The following is a 13729-nucleotide window of genomic DNA, read 5'->3' as shown; positions in this document are numbered from 1 at the left end:
CAATTAATCCTTCAGTTCCCAGAGAAGCAGTTAATACCTGACATTTGTAAAAAATTAAAACACTTTCAAGGACCTTGTCCTATCTGATTATCAGAAACATCATTGAAGGTAGCCAGGGAGGCATTATTATCATCCCTACTTGATGAAGCTCAAAGAGTTAAGCAATTTCCCTGAGGTTACACCTATAGGAGGTATCTAGCTCCTAGTTTAGAACTCAGGTCAAATGCACAGATATTCATCCATCCATTCATTTAAGCACCTATTATATGCCAGACACAGTGTGCTGAGAATACAAAGATGGAAACTTATACTTTTTGTTGTAGGGATATGGTATATGTTGTACTGTGTTTTGGACATATTATGTATGCCCACATGAAGCTGTCTAAAAGTGGCTCATAAGGAATCACAGATAGATATTTCCAGAGTCTTCTTCATTTATCCTTCCCCAAGGGAGAATATGATTACTGCTGGGAGGGGAAGCAGAAAGTGGGGGCCAGTGACTGGCCACTCTTGTGCCTCAGAGAGAGAAAGAGGATGCCATTAGAATTATATCTGTCTGCCTCCTTAAATTTTGAGAGTTTAGGAGAAAGAATTTTTAGGTTCTAGCTGAGCTCTTGATTGCTATATCTTAATGGGCAAGGAGGGTCCAACCTATCTATATCCACCAAACACCAATTCCATAAAGAATACACATAGAAAAAGGCAAATGAAGCCATTTATCCAAGTCAATGGCAAAACAGAAATCAGAGAAGGTATACAAATGAGAATATAGAGATAATATAGTGAATGAGCTCTCCAATTAGGAGCAAGACGGCACCAAACCAAGAGTTGGAGAATTCCAGATTTCACCAGGGGAGAATTCTCTAAAGTATGATGGCGGCACCAAAAAGTATGATGGGGGGGCACCTCTACATGTTGACTTCTTCCAAGAGTCTTCCTTTCCCTTCAGGGACTTGAAAAGCAACATCCGGAAGCTCATGTCTTCTCTCTCAAAGCTAGAAGCCATAAGAATCAGAATCTCCTTTTTCTCAAGCTTGTGCCTACTTCCCTCCTCATAAAGGTAGGGAGTACTGAATACTTAATTTCCAACAATGAAAAAAGTCTTAAGCAAGTGGCCTTTGAGTCACAGGTTAAACTTTATTGCAGGAAAGCAACATGTACACAGCTAAGTAAATACAAAAAATATATATGATAAATACAAAGTGTAATTGTGGAAGAAGAGTAGGGTATTAGCCAAAGAGTGGGATTGTGCCCTGAAGACTGAGCCTTGAAGAAACCTAGAATTTCTAAGATGAGGAGATGAAGAATAAATGCATAAGTGAGACCCCCCAAAATGGATGTCTTAGCTTCTTTGCTGGTGTCTATTAATAATTCCACCTGATCCTAGATTTAGAGCTGGAAGGGATGTTGGAGGCTGTGTAATCCAATGTATCATTTTATTAGTGAGGAAATTGATTCCACAAATGAGAAAGGACTTTTCAAGTCACAGAAGCAGTAAATAGCAGAGCCAGCATCCAGTATACTTTCTAATACTCAACCACTACTACTATATTGTATGATAGTAGCCTCGGTTTTCTCATTTGTAGAAATTTAAGAGATTAGCCTTGGTGGCCTCTATGATTCCTCCCCACTCTAAATCTATGGTCCAAGGAAGAGGACAATGACAGTTTTGAATCCAGTTATCTTTAGGGAAAAACTATCATATAAAATTTCTAATCTTCCTTCGATGCTAATATGCTTCTTTCTCTGACATTTGCCTTCCTATCTTTTGCCCTGTTGTTGAAAAAGCCAAAAGCCATTTTAAGCACTCAACAAGGCCAGCTCTATCACTTGCTTCCATTTTAAACCAATCATCTTTTTCAGTTTTCTATCCCCAAAAGCAATCACTTCAGGAATTCCAGACTGTACACTTTTAGCTCCCACCCTGAGACAGTATGTCATAGAATGGTCTATTTTTTCACCAGCCAGTCCAAGTGTGGCATAAAGCTGGAGCCAGGATGGCTGTTACATTAAGGCACACCTCATTCCCATGCCATTGCCTTCTCTGTCTGGTTTTGTTTCAGAAATAAGGTAATATGTAATACTAAGCCAGGACCGGATTTTCAAATGACTAAGGAGGAAAATAATTTAAAAGCTCATTTCCAGTACTTTCAGTTTAGCAGTGGTGATGCCAACTAAGGATTTCCTAAGGCATTTATTCCATACCCCCTACTAATTTATAATATCTATCAGGTCAACGACTACATTCTAACTAAGTGGTGGATCTCCCCCAGCACTAGTTTCATGTTATCCAAACTGGGCATGCTCAAAAGGTTCACCATAGTTACACAAGCAAGAAAGGAACTGGAGTGTTGAGAGAGAAGATGACCATATAGTTCAATATGGCCATTTCTTCCTCTAACCCCTGTCGTGTCTCGACCATGATGACTCCATAGTCAAAGTGAGAGCTTGCAGCCTGGGAAGTTATAGGAAAGACAATCTAAGAACTAGGACTGTTCCCTCCACTATTCTAAAAAGTTGGAAGTTTTCTTACTTGGTTCTCCTTCTTGTTCCTTATGTTGTTTTATCTCTTAATTAAATGCTTTTACTGTTGGATTCATACATTTCAGGTATGGTTTAGAAATAGAGAAATATGCTGGAGCTTAAACATTTACCAGAAAAACTCTGCTTGTGGCATATCTAGAAGAGAATAACTAGAGTGGTGGGGAAACTCACAGCCATGTCATATAAGAATTTTTTGAAAGAAATGGGAACATAGGGGCAGGCCTGGGGATATAGATCCTGGGTTCAAATCTGACCTCAGTCACTTTCAAATCAGGGTCTCATTTATGTGACCCTGGGAAAGTCTCTTGACCCCCATTGCCTAGTTCTTACCATTTTCTGTCTTAGAACTGATATGAAGTATTGATTCTAAGGCAGAAGTTAGGGTTTTTAAAAAATAAATGAAGTTTTTTTAAAGAGAGAGAAATGGGAATATTTACATCTTAGGAAAGAGATTTACCAGGACAGCATGAGAGCTGTGTTCTAGTATTTGATGGGTCAGCAAGTGCAAAGTCAATCAACAATCATTTAAGTGCCTACTATGTGCTTATTATGTATTTGTTGTTCAGTTGTTTCAGTTGTGTCTGACTCTTCATGACCCCATTTGGGGTTTTCTTGGCAAAGATATTGGATTGGTTTACCACTTTCTTTTCAGCTCATTTTACAGATGAGGAAACTGAGATCAACTGGGTTAAATGATTCCCCAGGGTCACACAGTTAATGTTTGAGGGCAGATTTGAATTCAGAAAGATGAGTCTTCTGGACTCTAGGTCCAGCACTCTATCCACTGCACCACCTAGCTGTTCTTATTATGCATTGCGCAATACTGTGGGGATGCAAAGAGAAAAATGAAAATCCCTTCCTTCAAGGAGCTTACATTCTATCTAAAGAGACAGGTACATTAATACATATGAATAATTGCCATCTTAATTTGTCCATTTTGTCAATGGATTACACTTGCTTGTGTAGCTCTCTGGTTGCTTGGAGATCTTTAGTGTTTGCTGTACCTGGAAGGGGGAGAGCAAGAGTTCCAAAGCTTCATTCCTTTGCTTTTTTGTAAAGGTTTTAACTTGATACATAAATATCACTTTTCCCCTGGTTCTGAGCATTTAGTGTCAGTTGTCCCTCAGGGATCTCATCCATCTTCCTTTCATGAGAATATTTTCCTTCTTTCTCTTTTTTGGCAGGTATAGTGGAAAGAGCTCCTAGAGGATCTGGGTTCAAAACCCATTTCTGATTCTTACTATTTGTATGACTTTATGCCTAATCTTCCTGGTCCTCCATCTATTCCAGCGTATGACAAAGGGATGTGACTGGGAAGGACTAGCCTTGAGATCAGTTAAGAGTCCATGAAGTGCTTTAACTTTGCTCTCCTTCCCCCTTTAGTAAAAGCAGGCATTTTCTAAAATTCCCTTCTTTGTTCCTCTACTTGTTCCTAATACCTGTTTGCTGGTGTTTTGAAAAGCCAGAATATACTCTTAACATAAAACTACGACTGGTCATAATTTCTTTGAGCCTCGTGTTTGTTCTTAATTTTAAACAGCGAGGCTGCAACAGAATGAGCCAGTGAATGGTTTGTGGCATCGAGATTAAACAGGACAGACTCAACTCTCAGTCCAAAACACTTGGGTTTGTTTTTCCCTAGCTCGAGGGCAAAGCTGATTAAGAGAAAAACTTATGGCTTTGATTTTATTAATAACTCCTATAAGCTCCTCAATAACAGAGGAATTAACCACAGAACTGGAAACCATTTACCCTAGGCTTTGCAGAAGTCTTGAGTGAACAGACTTTGGTGGTATGAGCAGGTATGGTAAAAGCTGGGTATTTCTCTGAGGCTGGTTGCCTCATTCCTTTTCTTCTAAAGCTGATTTGTGCCTGGTGAGAGGGAGACTGCTGGAGAGTTGTCTTTTCCATTGTTTTCTCCCTTGGAGAGGAAGTTGCCTAGATAGTAGGTCAGCTAGATAGGAGGGAAAAGGTGGGATTTGATTAGGGAGGCCTCCCTACATTCCAAAGGTGGGAACTAGTAGGGAGACTGAGTCTATGTCCCTTTCACTTTCATTTCCTAACTTAAACCTCCAGCTCCTAACAGACATTGCCACCATATTGGATATGAGTTTCAATTCTGTCCCACAGAAATATAGGAAATTCTATATGGCTTGATTAGTTTGGTGATCGTTCTAATATTTTCAGCACCAACAGTGCATTCTAAGAGCCAGCCCAAGGGCTGAATTCTAGAAAGCAAAGGGAGCAAATTAGGTTTCCAGTCAACATTTTAGAAGTACCCCCTGAGCATCATTCTAAGAAATGGAAACCAGATATAAATTCAAGGCTTATATGTCTAATTATACTTTATTTTCTATACCTATGATCTCAGGATCATATCCTCCTAGGAAGAACGCTGAGGGAGCCACCTGCCCTACTTCTCTTTTCTCTCAATTACCTTAATCATCATTCCATAGCTTCTCTTAGAAACACATTTGGGGATGTCCTGCAATCATTAGAGAGAAGCCCCAACTCCCTAGTTTTTAACCCTATCATTGATGATCTACTCACCCCTTCCACTGCTCTCTCTGGAATGCCAGTTCTATAAGTAACAAATTTACTTTCACCTTAAACCTTTTTCTTTCTCTATCCCTCCATTTTGTAGTTCTTGCTGAGTCTTGGCTTCTTAATTAATAATGTTTCATCCCTGGTCATACCTTCCAGTACTGGTTGAACTTTCACTCATATTCCTAAATCACTGGTCATAGTGAGGAAGTCAAAATAATCCTTATTCACCATTGCTATTTCCAAACTCTGCCTCTTCCCTCTTCCTTTGAGTTTCATTAAATCCAAATTCATCACCCAATCAAGATTCTAACTTTGCCTACTGATGCCAAGTATATCCTCCTTTTTCTTCAATAAATTTAGTGCCTGGATCACAGGTCCTCCCCCCCCGCCCCCGACTCTTGTCCTTGTACTATGTTGCCATGACCTACTCCTCTATTCTACTTCAACTATACACAGAGATGCTCCTCTTTCATGATCATGAACTTTGAAATTCCCTTATCCGATTGTGATCTTTTCTCATTCCATCTTTCCCTAGGCCTTGCAATCCTTCTTGTTCAGTTGTGTCCAATTTTTTGTGACTCAATGGACCATTACTAGCCATGAAGTTTTCTTGGTAAGGATACTGGAGTGGTTTGCTATTTCATTTTCCAGTGGATCCAATGGATCTTTCTGTCAGGTAATCAGAAACTAAGTGACTTGCTCAGGGTCACATAACAAGGCAGCATCTAAAGCCAAATTTGAACTTAGGTCTTTCAAATTCCAGCCTCAAAAATCTATCTACTGAACCACCATGCATGCAGATGTTAAGTGACTTGTCCAAGGTCTAGGAAGTGTCTGAGGCTGGATTTGAATTTATATCTTCCTGACTCTAATCTCAGTGCTCTAACCTACTGACCTATAGCTACAGCCTTTGCAAGCCTTAAGGCTCTTCTTTATCTTCATTGTGACTTCTAATCCCTACAGCTCTCAGTTCTTTCCTAGGTCATCACTCCTACACCAGCTCTCCTCTCCTTTCTTAGGCTCAACCCCTTGGTGAACCAGTTCACTTTTATCCTATCCTTAATACTTTCAAGTTCTTTACCCACTTGACTTATCACCAATTGTGTTTTGCCAAACCTTAACCTTGAACTACTTTTGCTGTCCTTCTTCCTATTGACATTCCTATTTACCAATTGCTAAAAGGAGAAAAAAGTCACAAAACTGTAACAAAATGTATCACACACTATTTCAATGTCCCCTCACTGTAGCAAAGCAATCTTTTTACACAATCCTAATCTATTCTCTATTCCACTCCCATGACAACTATTTCAAACTTTTTCAACTAAGAACTTTTTTTACTGAAAATAAAAACTGAAGCCATTTATTAACAGCTCCTCCTTTTGCCTCATCCTCACCTCACCTCACTCAGATATTTTCCTCACTCTTTTTCTTTCACTCTTGTCTCACACAAAGAGATGGCCCATCAACAGTCTTTTTTGCTCTTATTTCATCCAGTCTTCTCTGGCCCATTCCTTTCTGTATTATCACCTCTCCCGCTAGTCCCTAAAAACTCCCTAGTGCCTGACTCCTTCTATTTTTTTTACAAACATACGCATGTCTTTTCCTATCCTTAAAAATGCTCCCTTGAGTTTGGTCTTGTCCTATTCCTCTCCTCTCTTTCATGGCTACACTCCTTGGGAAAGTCACCTACAAATGACACCTCCAAGGAGAAAGGACCTACTTGTACAAAATATTTACAGCAGCTCGTTTTGTGGTGGCAAAGAATTGGAAACTGAGGAGATATCCATCAATTGTGGAATGGCTGAATAAATTGTGAAATATGTTGGTGATGGAATATTATTGTGGAGTAAGGAATGATTTCAGAAAGAGCTGGAAAGCCCTTCAGAAACTGATGCAGAATGAAATAAGCAGAATCAGCAAAACATTGTATACAGTAACAGCAATATTATGGAATGATCAGCTGTGATAGACTTAGCTACTCTCAGCAATACAATGATCCAGAACAACTCTGAAGCACTTATGACAAAGAATTCTAACCACCTCCAGAGAAAAAACTGTTGGGAGTCAGAATGCAGATGAAAACATGCAATTTTCACTTGTTTATATGGGTTTTTGTTTTGGGGTTTGGGGCTTTATATAATTATTCTCTTACAAAAATGAACAATATGGAAATGCTTTGCATAATAATACATGTATAACCAAGATTGAATTGCTTGCCAGCTCTAGGAGTGGGTGGGAAGAGAGGGAGGGAGACAATTTGGATCATATAACTTCAGAGAACTTATGTAGAAAATTGTTATTGCATGTAATTGGTAAAATAAAATATTTTTATAATAAAACAACAAATGATACCTCCAATTCCTCTCCTTTCTTTCAATGCTGAACCCTCTGCCACAGACTTGTGACTTCCTCATTCATCTGAAACTGCTCTTCCCCAAGTCACCAAAGATTCCTCAATTGCCAAATTGAATGACTTTTTCTCAGTCCTCATCCTTACTTCCCTTTCTACAGTAATCAGCACTATCAGTCAGTCTCCAGTCCTGGAAAATTGTCTTTCTAGGTTTTCATTACACTGTTATCTCTTGCTTCTCTTCCTAAGCGACTGATCACCCTATCTCATATCTGACTCTAGAGTCAGGAAGACTAATCTTCCTGAGTTCTTTAAACAGTTACTACCTATATGATACTAAGCAATTAACTTAACTCTGCCTCATTTTCCTTATCTGTAAAATGAGCTGTAGAAGGAAGTGGTGAGCCAGTCCATCATCTTTGCAAAGAAAACCCCACAAGTTCACAGAGTTGAAGATGACTAAAATAACTGAACAACAACAATAACAAAGCTTTCAAGTCATGCCTGCTCACTGTGGCTATACCCCAAGGATCTGTCTTGGATCTCTCTCTAGCCTGTCTTACTTGGTGATTTCATCAGTTTTAGTAGGTTCAGTTATTATCTCTAAGGGAATGATCCACAGATCTATTTATCTAGCCTGAACCTCTCTTCTAACCGTACCTCTGGGATATTTAGATGTCCCAGAGACACCTTGATCTCTGCAAGTCAAAAAAAAGAGAACTAATTTCTCTTTTCCCCTAAATCAGTGGTTCCCAAACTTTTTTGGCCTACCGGCCCCTTCCAGAAAAAATATTACTTAGCCCCCTGGAAATTATTTTTTTAAATTTTAATAGCAATTAATAGGAGAGATAAATATACCTGTGGCCATCACTGCCTACCTGGATCGCTGCAGCACCCACCAGGGGGTGGTGGCACCCACTTTGGGAATCACTGCCCTAAATCATCCCTGCTTTCCAATCCTTCTTCCTGTGGAAGACACCTCAATCCTCCAATCACCAGGGCTCCCAAACTGCATTGCTCTCCACCCTTCACTCTCACTCGTCATACATATCCCAATATATTGCTTAGTTTGGCCATTTCTGCCTTCAGAATGTTTCTCACACAAGTTCCCTTCTCTTTGCTTACAAAAGCAGTACATTTTATAGACCTTCATCACCTCATTCCTGAAATACCACAATGGTCTTCTGCTTGTTTTCTCTCTGCCTCCAATCTCTCCCCATTTTGAACCATCTTCCACGAAGCTGCCAAAGTGATTGTACCAAAATGTAGGTCTGATTTCTCAGTGACTCCCTATTTCCTCCAGGATCAAATATAAAGTCCTCTGTTTACTTTGACATCTCTTCAATAATCTGACCCTTTCCCTCCTTTTCCAGGTTTCTTCTACCTTACTCTCCTCCATATAGTAGTGGATCTAGTGACCCTGGCATTTTTTTCTATTCCTGATACACAACATTCCATCCCCCCACCCCACCCATTTCCATTCCTCTTCACTTGACTGTCCCTCATGCCTGGAATTCTCTCTTCCCTCTATTCTCTCTCCTAGCTTTATTGGATTCCTTCAAGCCTCAGTTCTAATCCCACCTTCAGCAGGTTTTTCCCAAACCCCTCCATAGCAAGTTCCTTCCCCCAGAGAGTACTCTCCATCTACTCTATACATATCTTCTTGGTACAAAGTTATTGACATGTTGTCTCCTCTGTTAGACCGAGTGCTCCTTGAGGGCAGGGACTGTAGTTTGTGCCAGGCTTTGTATTCCCAGGGCTTAGCACAGTGACTGGTGTGTCGTAATTATTTAATAAATCCTTTTTGACTGCTTCCATGATGGAGGACAGAAAACAGGGTGTGGGATTTTGCAGAATAAATGAGTCAGTGATAAGGAATCAGAGAGAGGTGAATATTCCTAAAAGTTTGGCGACGAAAGGCACCATTTGTTGGTGTACCACTGAACATTGTGCTAAAGTCTCCAGTTTCTTAATATTCCAAAAAATATCCTAACTATCCAATATTTAGGTCTAAATATACGATACTTAGGTATTTTACATATCAGATAGTATGTCGATGTTTATGTGTTAAATGTCGGATATTTAGATCTAGATCTAAATAACAAAAAGGACTGAACCACCAGCTATCTCATATGATGTGCTACTGTGTCTAGGCAGTATAAATAGGGGTCTGTTTTACAGAGCCATAACTAGGATGGGTGACAGCAGGTGGCAAGAATTGTGCTTAGCACCAAGTTAGGAAGAAGTAGCTGACGTCAGAAATCCCACCAGGTGGCACTCTCACCTGGCAGCTGCATCCCAAATGGCTTCTCTGTCTAGTACAGTGACCTCTACGTATACAGGCCAATGCCCCCCACTTCTTTCTCCACCCCGAAGGAGTCCCACTTTTCTCAAGTGGGTCTTGATTTTAGGGAGGAGGTGGTAGGTGGCTCAGTGGATTGAGAGCCAGGCTCAGAAACAGGAGGTTCTGGGTTCAAATTTGACCTCAGACTTCTTAGCCATATGAACCTGGGCAAGTCACTTAAGCCCCATTGCTTAATCCTTACTACTCTTTTGCCCTGGAACCAATGCACCAATGGAACCGATGCAATTTACTCCAAGACAGAAGGTAAGGCTTAAAAAAAAAAGTGAATTTTAGGAGACATTTCATGCTGTTTGTACCATAGGGACCAAAACTGCTAAATTATATCTCTGCTATAGGACCATATCTCTAAAGGATGGATGGCCTATAATGTTATTATAATACTCTTTTTTTCTTGCAATACAATTTAAGGACAACATTAGGGTGAGGTCTAAACATGATTTTCTGATCCGTGAAGGATTTGCCATAATATTTTAAGCAAGAGGTTTAGCTTATCAATGTTGCTATAGAATGACTTTCAAATCTTGCTGTCGTGGGTCTCGAGGGGAATCAATATCAGAAGTTTCTTCACTTCTGTGATGTCATAATAAATATCCACTAATTGCTGTCATTTATCCAAATTATAAAAGTCTGATTTGTATTGATATCTTTTATTTTTACTTTTATTTCTGAGTATATTCCTCCCCACTCTCCTCTACAAAAATTGTTTTTAGAAGGAAGAAAAGCAATTCAATAAAACTCCCCGCACAAAAGCCATTTCTGACAGTGTTTGTTGGATTTGTTGGGTGAACTTGAGCCTAGTCAATTGGGAAAACCAATTGTTAAGTTTCCAACACCTGGGAAATTGGCAAATATTACAAGGCAGAGCCTAATTTATTATTTTATTGATTGTTTAGACTTAAGGAAGTGATGAAGAAATGTTGATAATCCAAATTAAGCTTTATTTTTTAAAATCCCCTACCTTCTGCCCTAGTATCAATTCTTTCCTTTTTTTTTAAACCCTCACCTTCTGTCTTGGAGTCAATACTGTGTATTGGTTCTAAGGCAGAAGAGCAGTAAGGGCTAGGCAATGGGGGTCAAGTGACTTGCCCAGGGTCACACAGCTAGGAAGTATCTGAGGTCAGATTTGAACCCAGGACCTCCTGTTTCTGGGTCTGACTCTCAATCCACTGAGCCACCCAGCTGCCCCTGTTAGTATCAATTCTAAGAGAGAAGAACAGCAAGGGCTAGACAATCCAGGCTAAGTGATTTGCCCAAGATCACAAAGCTAGATCACATCTGAGGCTAGATTTGAATCCAGGTCCAGATGCCAGGGCTGACACTGTCCACTGTGTTACCCAACTGCAGTGTGTGGTGGATACATTTTTTTCTCCAGAGCTCTTGTCTTTAAACTGTCAGCACACCACTGACTGTATTCTACATGCACAGTCTCCAACCTCTCCCAAGAAAAGAGAGGGGCTGTGCCCTAATCCTTAGCCACGAGACTGAGTACAACATATTAAAAACCACATCTTACAACCTTCAAGAAAATTAAAGCCTTCTTTTTATTTTATACACATCAGTCAGCATACAGTTTATTATACAAGACTTGTGCTTTGTTTACAATATATTATATTGCTTCAAGCCAATGCAAAAAAGTTCATACATTATATTTCTACTTTACTGTATACAATATATTATATTGTATAAATGCCACTTAGCAGAGTGTATTTTTTAATACTGAAAATTAAAGGAAAAACAGTGAATTCAAAACATTATGCTGAAATTAAAAAATTAGGATGAATTCATTTTTCTTTAAAAAGCAATACAGCCTTAAATGTTTAAGGTTTCAGTCTAGATATCAGATATTTATGTCTAAGTATTTGATATTTAGATGTTCTAAATATCTGATATTTAGATGTTCTAAATATCCTTATTTGTGCCGATATTTATGTGTTAAATATCCGATATTTAGGTCTAGATAAAAATGATAAGAAGGATTTTTTTAAAAGGGCAAAACATAGTAGGCAATCATAGCCATCGCCGCTTACCCAGTCCCTTCTGGGTCATTTGTATTTGCTTTTGTTTTTGTTTTTGAAGCCAGGGTGACTTCTCTAGAATATGCCACGATCACCTACCTCACTGCATTTTCAGTTTGGGAAATCATCTTCAGCTAAGTCTAACCGAATCAATGGATTTTCTAACACAAACATTGTTTAAAAAGCCTCAAAATGAGCCTTGTGCCACCATGCTAAAGAAGCTCTTAGAAAACTTAAAAGGAAGATCAGCTTGGTGATTTATAATGAAGCTAATAAAATTCAGGCCAGTATTCTTCCCTGTAATGAACAGCGTTTTAACATTCAACACATGAAAGGTTACCAAAGGCTATGAACTTGGTGTAACTTAAAACGTTTCAGATGCTGGGCTTCACCAGATGTAATTGGATTCAGGTGGAACATGCCTCTCTTCGGCCTTTTTAAGCAAAGGCGTGTGCTGTCTGTGCTTGGTGCCTGGTGGCTTTAGGGCATGCATGAGGCTGGCTCCATACCCTGAAAAATTAACCACAGTTTAAGAGAAAAAAACACTACAAAAACAGACCCTTCAGGTTCATGGTTAACCATTCCAGTGGAATCCATTTTCCCTTTCTAGCCTAACGTGCCTGGCCACAGAAACCACTTAAACCTGAGTGAGAGCATGGTGGGAGCGTGGGTCTGAGCTGGAAGATAAGTTAGAGGCCATCTGGTAAATGGGTTCTAAACCTGGGGTCCGTAAACTTAAAAATATACACACAAAAAAACCAACAACCCTGACCTTCTGTCTTAGAATCAACACTATGTATTGGTTCCAACACACAAAAAATCAACAACATAGAATCAACACTATGTATTGGTTCCAAGGCAAAGGAGGGGTAAGAGTTAGGCAATGGGGGTTACGTGACTTGCCCAGGGTCACCCAGCTAGGAAATTAGATTTGAAACCATGCCTTCTGGTCTCCAGTCTTGGCTATCTGTCCACTTTCCTCCCTGACTGTCCCTCACAGAAATTCTTCTAATGATCGCATCAGATGTATCTTTATACAAAGTCTCTGTCTTAACCGTATCCAAGATGGTAGCCTGGATCTTCTAGGAACTCCTATCAGTGTCAAGGATAATAATCAAGATTAAAAAGAAACACATGTTCTTCATCCAAGGGCCATTAAATCTAGAATGCTGATTCACAAAGAAGAGGATGACAGCCCTGTAGAGAAGCTGATCATAACTCTTGTTTTGCTGTGTTTCGATCAACTTAGGTGCAGCTGGGTGGTGCAGTGGATAGAATGTCACTGGGCAGGGATTCAGGGAGACTTCTCTTTCTGAATTCAAATCTGGCCTCAGATACTTACTAGCAAGACTAGTGACCCTGGGCAAGTCACTTTACCTTGTTTGCCTCAGTTTACTCATCTATCAAATGAGCTGGAGAAGGAAATGGCAAACCACACCAATATCTCTTGACAAGAAAATTACAAATGGCATCATGAAGAGTTGAACATGACTGAAAAAATCACTGACCAACAAAGCTCCTTACATAGATCAGATGACCAGTGAGTGGTATTTCAAGCCTAATCGATGTAGGGACCCCTTATGTGTGTGTTTTCTTTAATTTTTAAAATTTGTTTATTTTAATAAGAAATTTCCACATATGTTTTCCAAAGGCATATGATCCATATTATCTCTCTCCCTTCTTCCCTCTCCCCTCCCAGAGCTGATGAGCAATTCATTGTGGACTATATATGTATTATTTGTGTGTGTGTGTGTTTAATTTTTTTTACTTTTTTTTTAAACCCTTAATTTCTGTGTATTGGCTCCTAGGTGGAAGAGCGGTAAGGGTGGGCAATGGGGGTCAAGTGACTTGCCCAGGGTCACACAACTGGGAAGTGTCTGAGGCCGGATTTGAACCTAGGACCTCCTG

The 13729-nt window shown here is 39.6% G+C and overlaps 1 protein-coding gene across 1 annotated transcript in view; it reads right to left on the bottom strand.

Annotated features, from left to right (window-relative positions):
• Positions 1-12209: 12209 nt before the first annotated feature.
• Positions 12210-13729, bottom strand: part of WIF1 (WNT inhibitory factor 1) — a 123883-nt gene continuing 122363 nt past the window's right edge. The window contains exon 10 of the mRNA XM_044678782.1: positions 12210-12331. Coding sequence (XP_044534717.1) covers positions 12210-12331 — 122 coding nt within the window. The remainder of the gene's footprint in view (positions 12332-13729) is intronic.

This window comes from Gracilinanus agilis, chromosome 5, assembly GCF_016433145.1.
Source record: "Gracilinanus agilis isolate LMUSP501 chromosome 5, AgileGrace, whole genome shotgun sequence".
Taxonomy (NCBI): Eukaryota; Metazoa; Chordata; class Mammalia; order Didelphimorphia; family Didelphidae; genus Gracilinanus; species Gracilinanus agilis.
The sequence above is the reverse complement of the archived record's forward strand: the minus strand, read 5'-3'. Positions and strand labels throughout refer to the sequence as shown.